This window comes from Mus pahari, chromosome 14 (assembly GCF_900095145.1).
Source record: "Mus pahari chromosome 14, PAHARI_EIJ_v1.1, whole genome shotgun sequence".
In the NCBI taxonomy this organism is placed as follows: Eukaryota; Metazoa; Chordata; class Mammalia; order Rodentia; family Muridae; genus Mus; species Mus pahari.
In genome coordinates this window covers 37,004,520-37,021,759 of record NC_034603.1, presented here as the reverse complement: position 1 = coordinate 37,021,759, position 17,240 = coordinate 37,004,520, and the positions used below count along the sequence as shown (strand labels likewise).

The 17,240-nt window shown below is 51.2% G+C and overlaps 1 protein-coding gene across 1 annotated transcript; it reads right to left on the bottom strand.

Annotated features, from left to right (window-relative positions):
• Nucleotides 1-3,607: 3,607 nt before the first annotated feature.
• Alox12b (arachidonate 12-lipoxygenase, 12R type) lies at nt 3,608-16,281 on the bottom strand. Its single transcript, XM_021213373.1, has 15 exons — nt 15,973-16,281; nt 14,881-15,085; nt 10,637-10,718; nt 10,407-10,499; nt 10,157-10,279; nt 9,787-9,890; nt 9,288-9,460; nt 8,911-9,054; nt 7,326-7,529; nt 7,048-7,134; nt 6,328-6,497; nt 5,859-5,980; nt 4,506-4,606; nt 3,990-4,160; nt 3,608-3,854 (listed from the first exon to the last, which is right to left on the bottom strand). The coding sequence occupies exons 1-15, from the start codon at nt 16,117-16,119 to the stop codon at nt 3,675-3,677; spliced, it is 2,106 nt and encodes a 701-aa protein (XP_021069032.1). The 5' UTR covers nt 16,120-16,281; the 3' UTR covers nt 3,608-3,674.
• Nucleotides 16,282-17,240: the final 959 nt, after the last annotated feature.

The following is a 17,240-nucleotide window of genomic DNA, read 5'->3' as shown; positions in this document are numbered from 1 at the left end:
GGCAGGCCTTGCCTTTCTCCCTCATCCCCTCTGCCTTGCTAAGAACTGTTAGATTACATTCCTAAAGCTAGCCACCAACATCTATTCCCTTATTCGGCCATTTCCTTCTCTGGAAGCTGACCACCAAGGTCCAGCTATGAAAATATTAAAATCCAGCAATCAAAACCTCCCTTTGGATCATCTAATTAACATACCCAGAAGTAAACACCTCATCCTATCGTGGGGTCTCCTCCTTGAACCTTTATAAACTGCCTGTGGGCCACATCTGTCTCCTGTCTATCCAGAGGCAGTCCTTTGTCCCACTCCAAGACAAATACCCTTTCCCCTCTCCCTTGTTCCCTTCTCCATCTCCCTCATCCTCTTATAGAAGTTAGGTCTGTTCTTCCTCCCAGCTCCACGCTCCCAGAAAATAAAATTCAGACTCAAAAAATATATTTACAAATACCTTGCCTGCGTAGCTAGGTTCTCCGACTCATAACTTAACCCATTTGTTCTAATCTACATTCTGCCACATGGCTGGTTACCCGTGCTCAGGTACCAAGCGTCTGTCTTATTATATCTTCCCAGGCAAATCTCCCTTGCCTGCCACTGTCCCAGAATCCTTTCTGCCTACACGGTGTCCCACCTCCTAGTCCCTGCCTAAGCTAGAGGCCATCAAATTTATTATTGGCCGGTGCCACGTCCATACAGATACAAGATATTTTCTCTACATCTCCTCTCTCCTGGCTTTGTCTCTTAGTCCCTGCCCTTCGTCCCTCGAGGGCAAATCAAGCTCCTCTGTGCTGAAGACTCTGTTTTGGGGTGTCCTGAGCTGATACGGTTTTGCTTTTGTCTTTTTCAACTCCAGCAGTTGAAAAGTAACCCCTCTAGGAAGTGTCTGTCCCCTAGCATCTTTCGCATCCTTCTGGTCTCTGTCTCGCTATCTGACATCTGCGTGACATAGCTCCTGTCTTCACTCTGGATAAATAGTCCCATTTTGGTCCCCACCTCCACCATCAGCCTGCTTAAGGACCTTTGTACTCCCTGGCATTATGACAGGCTACTACTATTCAGGAGATTCACATGGTGTGTGTGTGTGTGTGTGTGTGTGTGTGTCCATGTAAGTGCATATGCCTGTGTACACACAGAGGTCAAAGGAAGGCACCAGATTCCTTAGAACTGGAGTTACAGCATTTGTGAGCTGTCCACCATGTGAGAAGGGTGCTGGATCCAAACTGCTGTCCTCATTGCTCAGCAGGTCAAGCCAACATCATGCCTGAAGCATTTCTCCCAACCCTCTAGATTTTGTTGTTTAGATTTTTGGTTTTTTTGTTTTGTTTTGTTTTGTTTTGTTTCAAATTTACAGGCTCCCCCACCCTGAATCTTCCTTCCTTTCCTATTCTTTCTCTATTTCAACTCTGATAAGTCATTTGACTACAAAAAACAAAATAAGATAAACCTTGCCAGCCAATGAAAATACATCCGCAGGCCAGCAGGGCCCTCAGTCTGCCCCTTAGTGGATCACAGCCGATACTGCACTCTGTGGAGCTGGCCGGTTTCCCTCCTCAGCTTGCCTTTCCTTTTTCAGGGCAGCTGTATCCACCCCTCTTCCCTGGGGAGCAGCGATGCCTTCTAGCTCTTAGTCAGCATGTATTCTCAAGTGCCAGGCTTTGTGAGTCAACATGTATTCCTCAACAACAGGACAGTGGGTAGGACTCGGAGCTCCAAGCTTCCCCCCATCTGGGGGTGGGGGTGGGGCAGGTGTTTTGTTTGTTTGGTTTTCTAGATGTATTTTATATGTATGTTTTGCTCACATATACGTCTGTGCACCTCATGTGTGCCTCATGCCTATGGAGGTCAGAAGGTGGCATCAGATCCCCTGGTATTGGGGTTCTGCATAGTTATGCCTCTGTGGGTGTTCAAGTGCTGAGCCATCTGTCCCTCCAACCCCAGAGTAATTAATTCTGTGAGGGTTTTCTGAGTCTGATCTTAAGTGAGGCATCTATCTCTGGCCAGCCCCTGTTGTATGACAGTTTTTCCTGGGGAGATGCAAAACACACACACACACACACACACACACACACCACTCACAATCGCAACATCACACAGAAAGGAAGCCCACGGTGGACCAAAATACAGGTACCACCAGACTCCAACTTGGAAAAGCAATGAGTCTTGCTGGAGTTACTTACAGGAGCAGATATAACTCAAAACCACTGTGTTACCAAAGCCCACGCTAGCATGTGTGACGGCTCACAGAAGCTGGGAGCCTGGAACGCACTGCACAGCCCTCCTCTGGCAGCTCAGCGGTTAGACTGCCCTTTCCAGGCAGCTCCGGTGGTGCCTGCTTTTCCCAGGTGGCTGACCTTACCTGAAAAACCTATCTTGGTTTCTCTGAAAGTGGTTAGCAGCGGTCTTTACTGTTTATATACTCTTCAGGGTGGGGAGGGCCTGGCTGGTGGATCTGGTCCGTTTCAGGGACTTTCTGAAGCTATTCTAAGTTGTTTACTCTCTGTCCTATTGAGCTCTCTGCTGTGGAGTGTTTCTGTCTTGGAGCAAACTACTACAACACCACACCCACACCCACCACCACCATCATCCCAACCCCACTGTCCCACCCAGCCCCCACTCCCCACCAAGCAGTTCCATTTCCCTGAGGCAGCCTCCCATTAGGCCTCTGCTCTCTTGGCTCTTCCTTACCGCCTTCCACGTACCCAGCTGCCCTGGCCTCATCTGCTCTACTGTAATCAGTTGTTCAGTGGCCAGGGTGACACCTAGGGTGGCAAACATCATCACAGAAGGAGGGGACTGAACACAGCAGCCGTGCTCTCTGTACTGACTAAATTTAGGGTATCAGCATGACTTCAGTTCCTGGATGCCCAATATGCCTACCCAACCAGGCAGCTGCCCCCCAACTCCCACCAAAAGCCAGTAGCCTCACTTCCTGAGGTCAATGCCATTCATGTACCAGGTTCTTGGGTCACAGACTCTCAGCTTTTGTGAGCCCTCATGCACGCTAGAGTGGGCTTTGGTAGCACGGTGGCAATGAGTGGAAGAGTGGGGGGAATCTTGAGATGACAGGTGAGAGGGGGAAGAAGGGTGACAGTGGCTTACTTAAAGAATGCCCTTGGCAGGGTAGGCTCCTCTGAGTGACATAAGGGAGCTTGTGAGTGTGGTTTAGGGTGATACGGATTCCTAGAGTCTGAGTTTTTGATGAGTGTAGCTTGGGGCAGTTCAGGTTTCTCGTAGGCTAATGGTCTTTTCTTAGAGTGGCGCTTGGTTTATGTTGCAAATTGGATTCACCCCGGATCTGACTTCCCTAGGTAGGGATTGGGTGGACGAAGTCTCTGTAGGAGGGCACTTCACAAGGACCAGGATTATGAGTTAAAATGTAGGGTCCAAATCCCTCCTCAGCCTCGGCAGTACCTGGATACCAACCCAGACAAGCCCTTCACCGAGGAGGAGACGCCACAGCGGGAGCAGCCTGGCCTGAATCTCTAGGGCTGTCTAGGATTGGAACCTGGAAATGGAACCTGGTGCTGCCCTACGCCTACCCGGATGGCAGAGAACAACATGGCCGTGTATGTGATCATCCCCCAGTCCACATCCCCGAGTTCTCAGACCGGGACAACATTTGAAGTGATTTTATTGGAAAATAGGAGGCAGTATGTGTGTGGGGGGGGCAGAAGGGTGGACTAGATGGAAATACTGTTCTCAATCAGCACCGGGTCCAGGTAGTAGTACGGGAGGGTGAGGCATTTATTGCGCTGCCGGATGTTGTGAGAGATCTGGTTGAGGTTCTGACGAAAAGCCTCAATACTCCTCCGAGGAGCCTCCTCCACAAAATGGATGTCTGGGAAGTGGCCGAGCGGCCGCTGCAGAACAGAGAGCCAGATGCTGGGACAAAGCCAAGCCATCCATCCACCCAGTCCTTTCTGCTGCCTCCCACTTCCTGCTTGCTCCCTGTCCCCGACACCCCTCAGCCACCCTTGCCGCCCCGCCCCCCGTACCCTGTCATCAGGCTCCCGGCAGAGAGTCCAGAGCACCAAGAGTACGATGCACGTGGTCTTCACGTCCGGCAGAGTGTCCATGTATGTCTGCAGAGTGGTCAGCCCCTTGGTCTGCATCGGCGGGTTCCTCATGGATGACGGGAAGTTGGGCATCCAAGAGGTGTACTCCAGCTAGAGTGGAGCACAAGAGGTTTTTCTGGGTGAGAAAACACCCAGTTCCCACCAACCAAACCTGGGCATCCCTCTCTGGTGGTCGAGTTGGACCCCTGTCCCGGAAGGCCCGGTTTGGATGGGTGGTACTGGTATCCCTGATGGGCCTGCAGGTGGGCGAGACAACGAGACTGGACCAGGGTTACCATGGACACTGAGGTTGAAGAGGGACTCAGTTGAGACAAGCAGGGAAGTGGGGCGCATGGGAGGGCGGGCGGTAGGGATGCTAGACCAGGGATAGTGGGTTAGTTTGAGGTTCCAACGCTGTTTGGGAGGACTGGGGCTGAGGCTGGCGAACACAGGTACCTGGCCTGTGTTGACAGCCGCATGCCTGGCCGAGCAGGTGTACATGACCATTGTGACGTATTCGATCAGCTCAGGTATAGTTCGCAAGCAGGTGGGGAAGCCTGAGGGAGTGTGAAACAGACCATGCAGTGTTAGTCCTGGGCTAGGCCTGGTACCCCAGCAGAGGGTGCTCACCCTAGCTTCTCAATAGTCCAGTTGGCTGCTGGGACTCACTCCTTTAGAGAGCTCTGCCCTCCATAAAACCTAAGCTAGGCCAGGACTGAACTCGGTCATTTCCAGCCTTTAGCCCACTCTGAAATTCTCTGCATCCCCATGTCCCTTATCCTCCTTAAGTCCCTGTCACCTCCCTCCTGGGTATCAAAACATCACCCTAAACTGCCCTGTCCATCTGCATTCTGACCCATAAGTCCGCCTCTATTATACTCAGGAAAGTTCCAAACTCTTTAACCAGGGTGTGTGGCTTGGTATGCGCCCCGGGGAGTCTGCTGCCCTCCTGCCTCAGCTCGCTGCAAGAGGACAGGTTCCCAGCTCCTTGGGATTTTCCACATGCAGCTCACACCCAGAAGCCTAGCCTCCATCAGGAAAGGACACATGCTGACCTCATCAAACACAGCTCTTACTAAATGTCACCCAAGAAGCCCAGTGTCACCCAGACCATGCATCCCCATGCCTGCCACGCAGCCACTACTGCAAGCCGGTTGAGCCGCCTCCTCCAGATCCTCCAGATCCATCATCCCTGCCTCAGGGTCCCCTAAACTGCTCTGGTTCTGCCATATCAAACCTTTGGCCTAGCCCATGAACAACCTGAGGACGGCACCAGGACCTGTCTCGTTCCCCCCTGCACCCTCAGGAGCCGGCAACCACACATCATAGCTGCTCGCTAAATACTGAGTGTGTGCCTGAGTGTAATGACCTCATGATACTTCCCACTGCTCTCCTGGAGCCTGCTTCCACTACCCCCTCCCCCACCACCATCCTCACTCCTAACCCCCTCCCTGGCTCCTTTACTACTGCGTGTTATTCTTTCTCATTGAATGTCACAACCCACTCATTTCCCAAGTCCACAAAGGCTTGTTCCTAGGAAGAAGGACTGGGGCCCCTCCAGGTCTCAGCAGAGACAATCTATAGCACCTGAGCTCAGACAAGATACCAGTGCTCTCTCCCCTACCCCCACCCTCACCCCCACCCCCAGCTGCTGCTCTGTGGCACAGGACAAGGCTCTGTGAAGATCCTAGGACAGTGTTTGGGCCTTCTTCAGCCTCAGGGAGATAAGCGCAAGCCAGGGAAGCCATGGGGGACATGCCTAGAGAAGCGCCTTGAGCCCTAGGCCCATCTGAGCTCCATCACTCATACCTGAGCTCTCACGCCCCAGGAGGCACTCCTTGAATATCTCCTGCACCCAACACTGCAATTCCGGGTCACCCTCCACGGCTGCGTCATTTGGGTAATAATAAGTGATGATCTCTGACACGTACCTGCACAGGAGGTGGAGCCACAGTTAGAGTCTCTCCCATAGCCACCCCAGGCCTGTCTTAGCAAGGCCTGTGGAGCGGGTAGAAACGGTTATGGACAAGATCAGAAACCACTCAGAACACTAATCAGAAAGAGCCAAGGGAGACCCTATGGCAGTGGAGAACCCAGGAGGGGCCTGGGGGCCAAAGCAAGGATAATGGGGTCCCTCAGGCCCAGGAGGCAGATGTATGAACAACCCCCAGCCCCAGGTAACACTCAAGCTCAAGTCCCTAGAAGTCCCCACAGCCCTTCAACACTCCAGGTGTCTGTCTGTCCACCTGAGTACCACAGGCTGCTCTCCCCAACTCACCTCTCCATCGCGTACCACACCGCCAGGCTGTCATCACGGAAATAATACCCGGGCAGATCTTGGACCCCGCGCTCTACAAAGTCGTTGGGGATGCAGAGGCTTTTGTAGGTGAGCTCAGACAGACCCCGAACCATCACCTGTGCAAAGCCCTCTAGGCCCAGGGACATGGCCTTGAGGGAGAAAGAGCTACGTAAGCATCCATCTGAGCCTGCTCCCTAAATGGGCATTACTCCAGTCCCTCCAGGATTTACCCTAGACCCAGCCTGCCCGAGGTCCAGGGACCCTTACACTCCAAACCCTGTCTCTGTTCCCCAGATAGAATCAAACACTACCCCCACCCCACTCCCAGAAGCTCAGAATCATTTTTAAAAAGATCTACTTATTTTATAAATATATACTTATTTTATATATATATATATGTTATATATATATATATATATATATATATATATATGTTATACATATACATGCACATATACATATTGTTGTTCTCTTCAGACACACCAGAAGAGGGCATCAGATCTCATTTACAGGGTGGTTGTGAAGTCACCACATGGTTGCTGGGAATTGAATTCGGTAGCCAATGCTCTTAACTGCTGAGCCATCTCTCCAGCCCCCCAACTCCCAGAATCTTAAGCAAGTGGAAGTTCTGCTTTAAGACCAATGGCAAAGACCAGAGGGAAACAAGTGTCTTGTTGGAGTCAGGGGCGAGAGTCTTACCCTGGCAGAGAGGCCTCCCTTGTTGAGAAGCAGGGCCCGCCCAATGCTATTGATCTGGACGTTGTAGCGAGTGTGAGGGATGAGGAGCTGGGCAGGAAGAGAAGGAGGGCAATGAGGAGAGCTGAGCTTGCTCCTGAGGACCTATTCCTCCTCTTCAGACCCCCTCACTTTGGGAAGTCTCTGGGGATCCCCGGATGCCTCCCAGGGCTCACTGAACCCCCCCCCTCCCCGGCCACAGAGCAGAAGTTTTCAAGGCCTTCTTCCCCGCAAACCTTTACCTTATACAGGGGGTGGCACATGGGCAGGTTCCTCAGGAGAGCCAAGCAGAAAGCTTCCCCGATGAGGTGGCTCTCCAGCAAGTGTGCAACGGCCTCGTGACTGTAGAACTCCGCATAGCGTACCCACGTTTTAGCCAACAGCCAGTCCCACTCAGAATCATTCGGCAGGAAGATGGGACAATCAGGCCCAGGAGTCTGACTGAGCTGGAGGTGGGGAAAGCAGGAGGGTTGGTGAGAGAAGAAACCTGACAGGAACCTCCGCTGAAGGAGATAAAAGAGTTCTATACTCTAGTCCTTCTGTCTTTGAGCCTTTCGGGGTCCTTCTCTCCCCACATTTGCTCTTAGACCCTGTGCCTGTCTCTTCCCATCAGCTCCCACTTTCTTTAAGAAGGCAGGTGGATATCTGAGTTTGAGACCAGCCTGGTCTACAGAACAAGTTCCCAGACAGCTGGGGTAATACAGAGAAACCCTATCTTGAAAGCTGAGGAAGGAGGAGGAGGAGGAAGAAGGTGAAGGAGAAGGAAGAGGAGGAGGAAGAAGAGGAAGAGCAACTCTGGCCAGCACGATGCTACAACGCCCTGAGTTCCAGCAATCTGGAGACAGAGGAAGATCTCTATAGGGACCAAGCCAGCCTGGTCTACACAGTGAGTTCTAGGCTAGCGGGGACGAGATTATAAGCTCCTGGCTGAAGAAGGAGGATGAGGGGGAGGAAAGAAGAACCGATGGGGGAGAAGGAGGAAAAGAAAAGGAAGAGGAAGAGAAGGCGAAAAGGAGGGGCGAGGGAAGTAGCAACAGCAGCAGGGGAGGGTGAGGGGGGCTTGCTCAGAAACTCCCTCTTCTGATAATCCTGCCTGCCTCAACCTCCAAAGCCACCAGGTCAGGCACTGTCCAAGGTCAAGGGTGCCCAGCCCTGAACTTGGGAGGGAGGGGAAACTATCATTGAAATCTAGCCTACGTGTTCCACTTATAAGCCAAACAGTCAGGGCTTGGCTGATACCTCCAGAGAAGAAGCTGTTTCTAGTTTATAAATGATCCTTATGACGATCTGTGAGGAAGGGACTCCTCAGTTTGTCCTGTCAGGTCAGACTGCTAGGGAGCTACAGAGTCTGAATCCCTCAGTGCTGCACAGAGGATGTTCTGCAGGAGACTGGATGAATGACATCAACAAGACAAAAGCTCCAACCTCCTGGCCCGCAGATATCTGGTCACCTCTGTGCACATAGTCACAGCACGCACGCTCTACTCCGAAGACTTACAAATAAGTGTACCCCAGGGCCCCACATTCATATTTAGGCACAAAGTGTAATCGTGTGCACATGTAAAAAGATGGATTCTCATCCCAGGCTCCACATGGCCACACATGGATCAGGATATGCATACACATGGGCACATTCTCAGATGCGCACACAAGGTTGCACATGGGACGTTACACATGCATTCACACTGATATGGACATACACTTGCCCATATATGCGCAAGTACAAGGCTGACGCAATTGTAAACCTACAGAGGGATATTTAGGCACACAGGATCAGCACTGGCCACACGCTCACACAGTAGCTCCACCCACACCTTCCCTTGGTACCTGAATGGCAATGGGCATCATGTTGCCATCAGGACCAAAGTGCAGCAAGCACATCGGGGCACAGTGATGCTGCTGCTGACCATTGAGCTCCACGGTGGGGATGCCATCCAGGAGGCGGTAGTCTGCCAGGTAAATGTTCCCCCTCTGGAGGAGAATCACAATGGGCAAGCAGGTAGTGACTAAGATAGGGTACCTACACACCAGGCCTTAGGTGCAGAGGAGGGGGCTGACCCCAAGGCTCGGTGGTTGGAAGGGGTTATAGAAGTAAGAGATGTGATCTTGATTGAGACTCAAATGGACTTTGTTGATGGAGAGGCAATAGAGATGCCTAAGAAGAAGCCAGCGAGATGCCTGGGGCAAGCCAGGCAGGGCCTCACCTCCAGCTCTGCTTGCAGGCATGTCCCTTCACCCAGGAATGGGGCCACCATTTCATCTGTAACTGGGAATTTGTCTGGGATCTGTGTACATCTTCGGATCAGGCCTGGGTTGATACCATTGAGGTACTGGTACCCAAAGAAGCTGTCCTCCGTCCAGTGCTCGGCCACATACTCTGGGAGAAGAGGGCAGAATGTCACAAGGAAACCCAGCAGCACCCTCCCAGGGATGGAGAAACATCAGAAAGAAAACAGTGGTCATCAAAATGACTCTGGAGGGAACATGGAGCCCCCTAGCTTTGTGTTGAGTGTCCAGAGGGACACAGGATGATGACTTTCAAAAAGCCTCAAAAGGATGCGCCCATCATTCTCAAATGGCCCTTCAGTTGCTCCCACTGGAGCCCACTGATCCCATGAAAGGAGGCAGCCTCTTGCCCCCCCCCCGCCCCACCCCAAGATCACCTGGCCGCTTTGTGTTTTATTGGGAGGAGCCACCCCATACCAGAGACAACAGACTTGGTAGCAGGGAAAATATTCTTAATGTCCTTTAGTCTCTTCCAGGAGCGTTTGCGATCCACCAGGCCACGCAGTTTGAAGGCCAGCGCCCTAGGAGGTGTGATGTAAGGAGTAACAGGTCAAAAAGGGAACTAGGTACACAGGAAAAATGACAGGGCCGCCTACTCACTGGGGTCTCTGGATCCTGGGGGTTCTAAACCCTGTGTCTCGGGGTCTTTTTGTCTCTAGGTCAGTGCACATCTAGTCTCGGGTTTTCTACTCTGTTTTTCCAGCTTCCCCAGCCTTTCTGACCTGGAGCCGTTCTGAAGGTGGGTAGGGAGGGCGTCTCTGCAGGTACCTCACCCGTGTGCACTCACATGGGCCCTAGGCGGTAGAAGAAGGAGGCTGTCTTGACGAAGGAGAAACGAAGATTTGAGTTTAAAAACCTGGTAGCCTTAATGTTGATGAGAATTGGAAATCCTGGAATATAGCCATCCCACCTGTGGGAAAAGAACAGGGCTTGAACCTGGCATCCACTGTCCAGTGGGCAGCGAGAGGCAGGTACGGGCCTTGTGAAAGGGGCGGTGGGGGGAGCGGTAGAGGGGTAGGCCAACTTCTGGTCCTTACTCAGGCCTGTTGGGGTTGCGGCACCGCCGGGGAGGGGGGTGGTAACTGGGGATATCCACATAGTTGGGAAGGCCGGGAACGAAGACCCTCCAGCTGCAAAGAGAAACCAAATTCGTGGCCCTGACGCACAGGCACCGCTCCAGACAGAGCACAGCCGGTCCACAGCCACTCACAACCCCTGGACTTCCCATGGCCCCCTCGACTCCAGACCCTCCCACCCTCCCACTCACTGGTAGAAGTCCTTCTTGGCTCTGATCTCTTCTTGTCTGTGTTCTAGAAGAATGGGGAGTGTGTCGTCTGCTGTTGTCTTTCCTGTGGTGAGACAAAGGGGGGAGGCTCAAGGTCTGTCCTTCTCCCCTGCCCACCCCTGCTGGCTTCAGTTCACTTCGGTCCCCAGACCAGCTCACGGAAAGGAGGAGCAAAGGATAGAGAAGGCCCCTTTAGGAGAGGGAGGCTACATCTCCCTGATAGAATATTCCCCATACTCCAGCTATTTCCTTCAAGTTTTCCATGAAATCCCTCTTCGAGACCCACTAATGGTAACCAATAGTTCTGGAGAGTTCACTTTCTAGCACACTGTGTATACATTAACAATTTCAGGTACACAAGAACAACCTAGTGAGAGAGATAAATAACCCATTTCCACAAATCCAAAATACGAAAGTCTGTAGAAATCAAGTTTGTTGTATGTCAACCTCATTGTCTGGGTTTTAAATTTACCTGAAGCTGCATATAGGATGTGCTTGTGACAGGATTTCTGTATGTATTCTAGGCTGACCTTGAACTCATGATCTTCTGGCCTCAGCAAGTGCTGGGATTGCCTGATGTGCCACTATGCCTGGCTATACACAGTCTGGATTGAACTCACCTGGCATGCTGTAGTTTTGATTACAAATACTACTGTGTGTGATTAGGAATACCCTAATGATAGAGGTTTCACATAATGTGTGTGTGTGTGTGTGTGTGTGTGTGTGAGAGAGAGAGAGAGAGAGAGAGAGAGAGAGAGAGAGAGAGAGAGAGAGAAATTTCTAGTCTAAAAACCCAAAATGCTTCAAAACCTAAAACTTGTCTGTCAATAAAAGGCTACAAGTGGAAAATTCCACAACATGTCCTCCTGTCACGGTAAAAATATGCAGGTACACTAAGATGTTGTATAAATACCTTCAGCCTAAGGGTAAAAGGTATAAATAAAACATAAAGATTATTGATGTTTAAAATTAAGTCTCATCGCTGAGATAGCAAATATTTTAAAAATCCAAACACTTTTGACGCCAGGCATACATAAACATTACGTGCAAGAAAATCATTCATACACATAAGACAAAGATAAATAAATAGGGCTGGTGAGATGGCTCAGCAGGTAAGAGCGCTCAGCAGGTAAGAGCACCCGACTGCTCTTCCAAATGTCCAGAGTTCGAATCCCAGCAACCACATGGTGGCTCACAGCCATCTGTAATGAGATCTGATGCCCTCTTCTGGAGTGTCTGAAGACAGCTACAGTGTACTTCCATATAATAAATAAATAAATCATTTTTTAAAAAAAGATAAATAAATAAATATTTCAAAAGAAAAGCATGTGTCTCTGTGTATATAATACATATACATATATGTACATACACACACATGAACACACACATGTGTGCAGCTTCTAAAGAAAATCTAAATTTCAAAGTACCTCTGGCCCTAACAGTTTCAATTAGAAACTGTTCTGTTTTGTCCATTTCACAAGGAGAAAATAAGTTGTGATGTGTGATGAGGACCAGACTGCCTCTGGTCCTCATCCCCCACCTAGTCCCAGCCATGACACAGGCCCTTCTGCACTTCCTTTTATGTGTTATATCACTGCATCCTCTGATCATCTCTATGAAGTTCTATTGCGCATTCATTTCACAGATGAAGGCACCAAAACTTTGAAGAATATGGAAACGAGCCCAGATGTCCAGGAAATAAACGACTGGATGGATGGATGGATGGGTGGGTGGGTGGGTGGATGGATGGATGGATGGATGGAGATGAAGATGGAACTCCACCCTATCTCTCTCTCTCTCCAGCCTCCTGACTGACTGTCCCAGGTTGGTGTGTGCCATCAGTACAGCCCTGACTTTGCTGTTCTCATCTTACTTCTCATCTAACAGCTCCTCCTGTTGCACTCTGGGAATGGTGGTGCCCCTTGGAATTGTGCAATCCAGATCCCCAGCTTGGCTCGGTCCCCAGGGCGGGAGCCTCACTCCTTCGAGGGCCCAGCAGATGACTCAGGTCTCCCTGCCCTGCTGTTGCGTGGCAGCCACCCCACCCAACCCCATTCTTGCCCAGCCAGCTAGTATCACCTGCCTGTCCCCTGCCCTTCCATGCCACACAGACCCATCACCATGGGAAGGTACTCTGTGTCCCAGTGACTCCCATGATGACATCCTCACCCTCCCCTACAGCCCTCCCAGCCGTAGCCTCTCCTTTCCCTTGACTTAAGGCCCCGTTCCCTCCTCTGAGGAGAATATTCTAGCACAGGCAAATGAATGGGTAGTCTTCTACGGAAAGGATGGGGCTCAGACACCAGCATCCTCAGGTACACCTCCTCCCACGCCGAGAGAAGCCTGCAGAAGCTCGAGGGGTCTAAGAGAAGACATGCATCTTGTGGCCCTGCCGCAGCCACACTTAGGAAGCTCACTCAAGTGGCTAGATGAAGGCTTACGGCAGAAGTGGATGTGTGCAGCAAAGGCAATCCGGTCCTATTCTTCCCCCTCAGGAGCAGCCACACAGCCCCCCAAAGGCAAGGCAGCTTGAACCCTTGTTGTGTAGAAAATTCCACTGGGGATAGCAATGATTGTGTGTGTGTGTGTGTGTGTGTGTGTGTGTGTGTGTGTGTGTATAATATATATACTATACTATTAGTATAGTAATATACTAATAGTATATATATATATATATATATATATATATATATATATATATTCTTATGTATTCTTAATGGGTTCTGAACACTGTATATATGCACATATATGTATGTTCAGCTAGGAAACCAGTAAGAATATAGCTCAATTGTAAAGTTCTCATCTACCATGCATAAGACCCTGAGTTCAAATCCTTAGTATCACAAAAAAGAAAGAAAAGAAAAGAAAAGAAAAGAAAAGAAAAGAAAAGAAAAGAAAATCAGGCCAATGAGATTGGTTACTTGGATATGGGCCCTTTCTGCCAAGTTAGATGACTGAGTTTGATCACCGAGATTCCCGTGGTAGAAAGAGAGAACCAATCCCCCAAAATTGTCCTTTGACCTCCACTATCATATACAAGGCTTGGCATAGTAACGCACGCCTTTAATCCCAGCACTTAGGAGGCAGAGGCAGAAGGGTCTCTGTGAGATTCTCAGTCTACATAGTGAGATCCAGGACATCTAGGACTAGAGAGAGAGACCCTTTCTCAAGCAAACAATAAAATCATATACAAGGGCTTGGTGACCTGGAGAGCTAAGAAACTAGGCTTCTAAGTAGAACACAGATCTGACTGGGAAAACGGAGTGGAGCATCCTATTGTAGAAACAGAATCCTGCTCTGAGAGCCACAGAGGTCCTTGTAGCACACCAGGCATCCAATAGGAGCCAAGACAAAGTGAAGCATGAGTGGGAAGACTGATCTGATCTGGGAATGCTCCCTGCATGAGGCTGATAGTGTTCCCTGGGCCTCAGGATGTGGGAATGCTCTCTACATGAGCTGATAGTGCTCCCTGTATGAGACTGGTAGTGCTCCCTGGACCTCAGGGTCTGGGAATGCTCTCTGCATGAGCTGATAGTGCTCTTTGCATGGGTTGATAGTGCTCCCCACATGAGGCTGATAGTGTTCCCTGGGTCTCAGGATGTGGGAATGCTCTCTACATGAGCTGATAGTGCTCCCTGTATGAGACTGGTAGTGCTCCCTGGACCTCAGGGTCTGGGAATGCTCTCTGCATGAGCTGATAGTGCTCCCCACATGAGGCTGATAGTGCTCCCTGGGCCTCAGGATGTGGGAACGCTCTCTACATGAGCTAATAGTGCTCCCTGTATGAGACTGATAGTGCTCCCTGAACCTCAGGGTCTGGAAATGCTCTCTGAATGAGCTGATGGTGCTCTTTGCATGGGTTGATAGTGCTCCCTGCATGAGGCTGATAGTGCTTGCTCCCTGGGTCTCAGGATGTGGGAATGGTCTCTGCATGAGCTGATAGTGCTCCCTGAATGAGACTGACAGTGCTCCCTGGGCCTCAGGATGTGAGAATGGTCTCTGCGTGAGCTGATAATGCTCCCTGAATGAGGCTGACAGTGCTCCCTGGTCCTCATACACTTGGGTTCCTCCAGTGTCCAGTCCTAAGCTGAGCCCAGAGCAGCAATGGGGACGAAGGCTGGCCATGCCTGGTTGACTTGAAGGGATCCTGAAGTGGCCGATCTGGGGTAGCTGGGCAGGAGTAGGGAAACTCCTTGCATGGGATAAGGTGGTCGGTGCTGGCTCACCTGTGGCTTCCCGGAGTGCCAGGGTCTCATAGCCATCCATCCACTGGTAAGCTGGAAAGTGGTAGACACGGCAGTCGGGAGCACAGATCTGCACATAGTTGCAGTACCAGGGGTCCTTGGCTAGGAAGGAATGAGGCTCCTTATGCAGACGGATGATGATAAGCTCCCCCAGGTCCTGCTGGCACTGTACCGTGTAGTCATCCACCTGCACAAAACATGGGGACCGAGTGACTTGGCCAGTTCCTGTAGGCTTACCTGCTCATGTTAGTGACACTCCCCTGCTGGACTGAGGAGTGCACAGAGCAAGGATAAAGAGAAGGCACAGATGTGAACCCTCTGACTTGGCTGCCCTCTGCTGGGCCCATCTACCCAAGGCAGAGAAGGACCCTTGCCTTATCCACCCCTCGCCGTTCCTAAGGTCCTGGCCCTAGTCACTTGAGGCTGCAGGAGCTATTTAAAATCTTGGGGGCAAAAGAGTCAGCGCCCAGGACTTCCCAGCATCCTGCAGTCCTAGACTGGACAGCAGAGTGCCCCCTGCCCTTCTCCCACTTCTCAAGGAAGATGTAGGAATTCAGACATGGCCACACAGATGATGGAGCCTATTCAGGTCACCTGGGAGCAGAAGGCTATCAAAATCACAGAGTGGCTTCCATTAGGGCACAACAGGTCCCCACTGGCCAGGCTGGTCGGATGCCATTTGAAGTCACAGAGAACCCAATGCAAATGGAAGCCAGTTGTGATGCAACTTGGCTGAGGAAGCGTGAGTAAGGATGGGAGAGAGATGATGGAAAGGGATGAGAATGGAAGAAACCTTAAGGTGTGGAAGAGAACTGAGAGAGGTAAATAAGATCAAAGAGAAGGGGAGGGGGCAAGGAATGAAGAGGGAGAAGGATGTATTGGTTGGAAGGAATGAGAGAAGAGAGAGCAAAGAGGATAAATATGTGTGGGGAGAGTTAGGGAACCAGTTGGGAGCCCACAGTGTCAGCTGTCCTTGGTTCTCCAGTCCCCTGGCCCAGCTCTGACTGCCTCCGCGATACCTCCATCCACCCCAAGCCTCCATCCAATCTGGGTGACTGGAGGGCACGCACTTACCGCCCCCGTGGCAAAGTCTCTCCCAAAGTGGTTCAACCGCTGCTTATGGCTCTCTCCTTGGGTCCCCACGATGGTCAGTGAAATTGAATCCAGCGTTCCCGAAAAGAAGTCAGTGCCCGTGGCCACCTTGACTTTGTAGGTGGCCATGGCCGCTCTTCAGGAGCCAAGAGAGGGCTCAATCCCGGACACTATGGCTAGAGCCACACAGTTAGAAACGAGGTAGACAAGGAAGCCAGGCAGCGAAGAGTGGAAGAGTGACGGAGCAGTCAGCGGGAACCACTGGGAATGCCTCTGGAGCCAGGAGCAGCTGCTGCCCTTGGCGGGCGGGAGGGATGTGAGCCAAGCAGATGAGGCGGGGCCGGGCCAGTGGCCCGTGAGCAGGCGTCTGCACTTGAGACCTATAGGAGCTGATGGGGAGGAACCGCAGGCAGGGCTCTGAGAGGGCGGATAGAAGATGCTGAGGCTGAAGCAGCCTTCAGGGTGTGGGGGCTGTCTAGGCTGGGCCCCAGGGAAGTTGGGGGAGGGGGCGGGGCAGGGCCTTCAGATCTTTATCAAACTAATAAGGTGTTCGCCCCCATTGGCTGCAGCGACAGGCACCCATGCTGAACCTGGCCAAAATCAGAAGTGACCTGCTTTGGAAGGCATGAGGAGTGATACAGACGTGCTGTCCAGTGTCCTCCTGCTTTTGCGTTAGAACCCAGAACCTGCAGTACACATCGAGAAGAATGTTGAAGCCAGGAGACTAAAGACCACAAGGGACTAGAGATGCAGGGTGGAAGGGTTTGGAGCCTAAAGCCGGTCTCTGCTGCTTCCTTCCTAGCCAGTATCTACTTAGGAGAACCTGGTGTTGATACACAGAGGACAGTTGAGAGAAAAGCTGAGGCAGGAGAATAAGACTAAAGGACTGCAGTTTACTATAGAGAACTTGAAGAAAATGTGGGAGACCCTGGGTTCAATCCCCAACCCCAAAAGGGGTCAGGCTAGAGTCAGGCACAGTGGTCCACACCTCAACTTCCAGCTACTTAGGAGGCTGAGACAAGAGCCCCTGATACCTGAGCTACAAAGGAAGATCATCATCTCACCTAGAGAGAGAAAGAATGGAAGAGAGAGAGGGAGAGAGAGAGAGAGAGAGAGAGAGAGAGAGAGAGAGAGAGGAAGGAATAAGGAAGGAATAGAGGAGGAACGAAAGAGAGGAAGGAAGAGAGAGAGGAAGGAAGGAAGGAAGGAAGGAAGGAAGGAAGGAAGGAAGGAAGAAAGAAAGAAAGAAA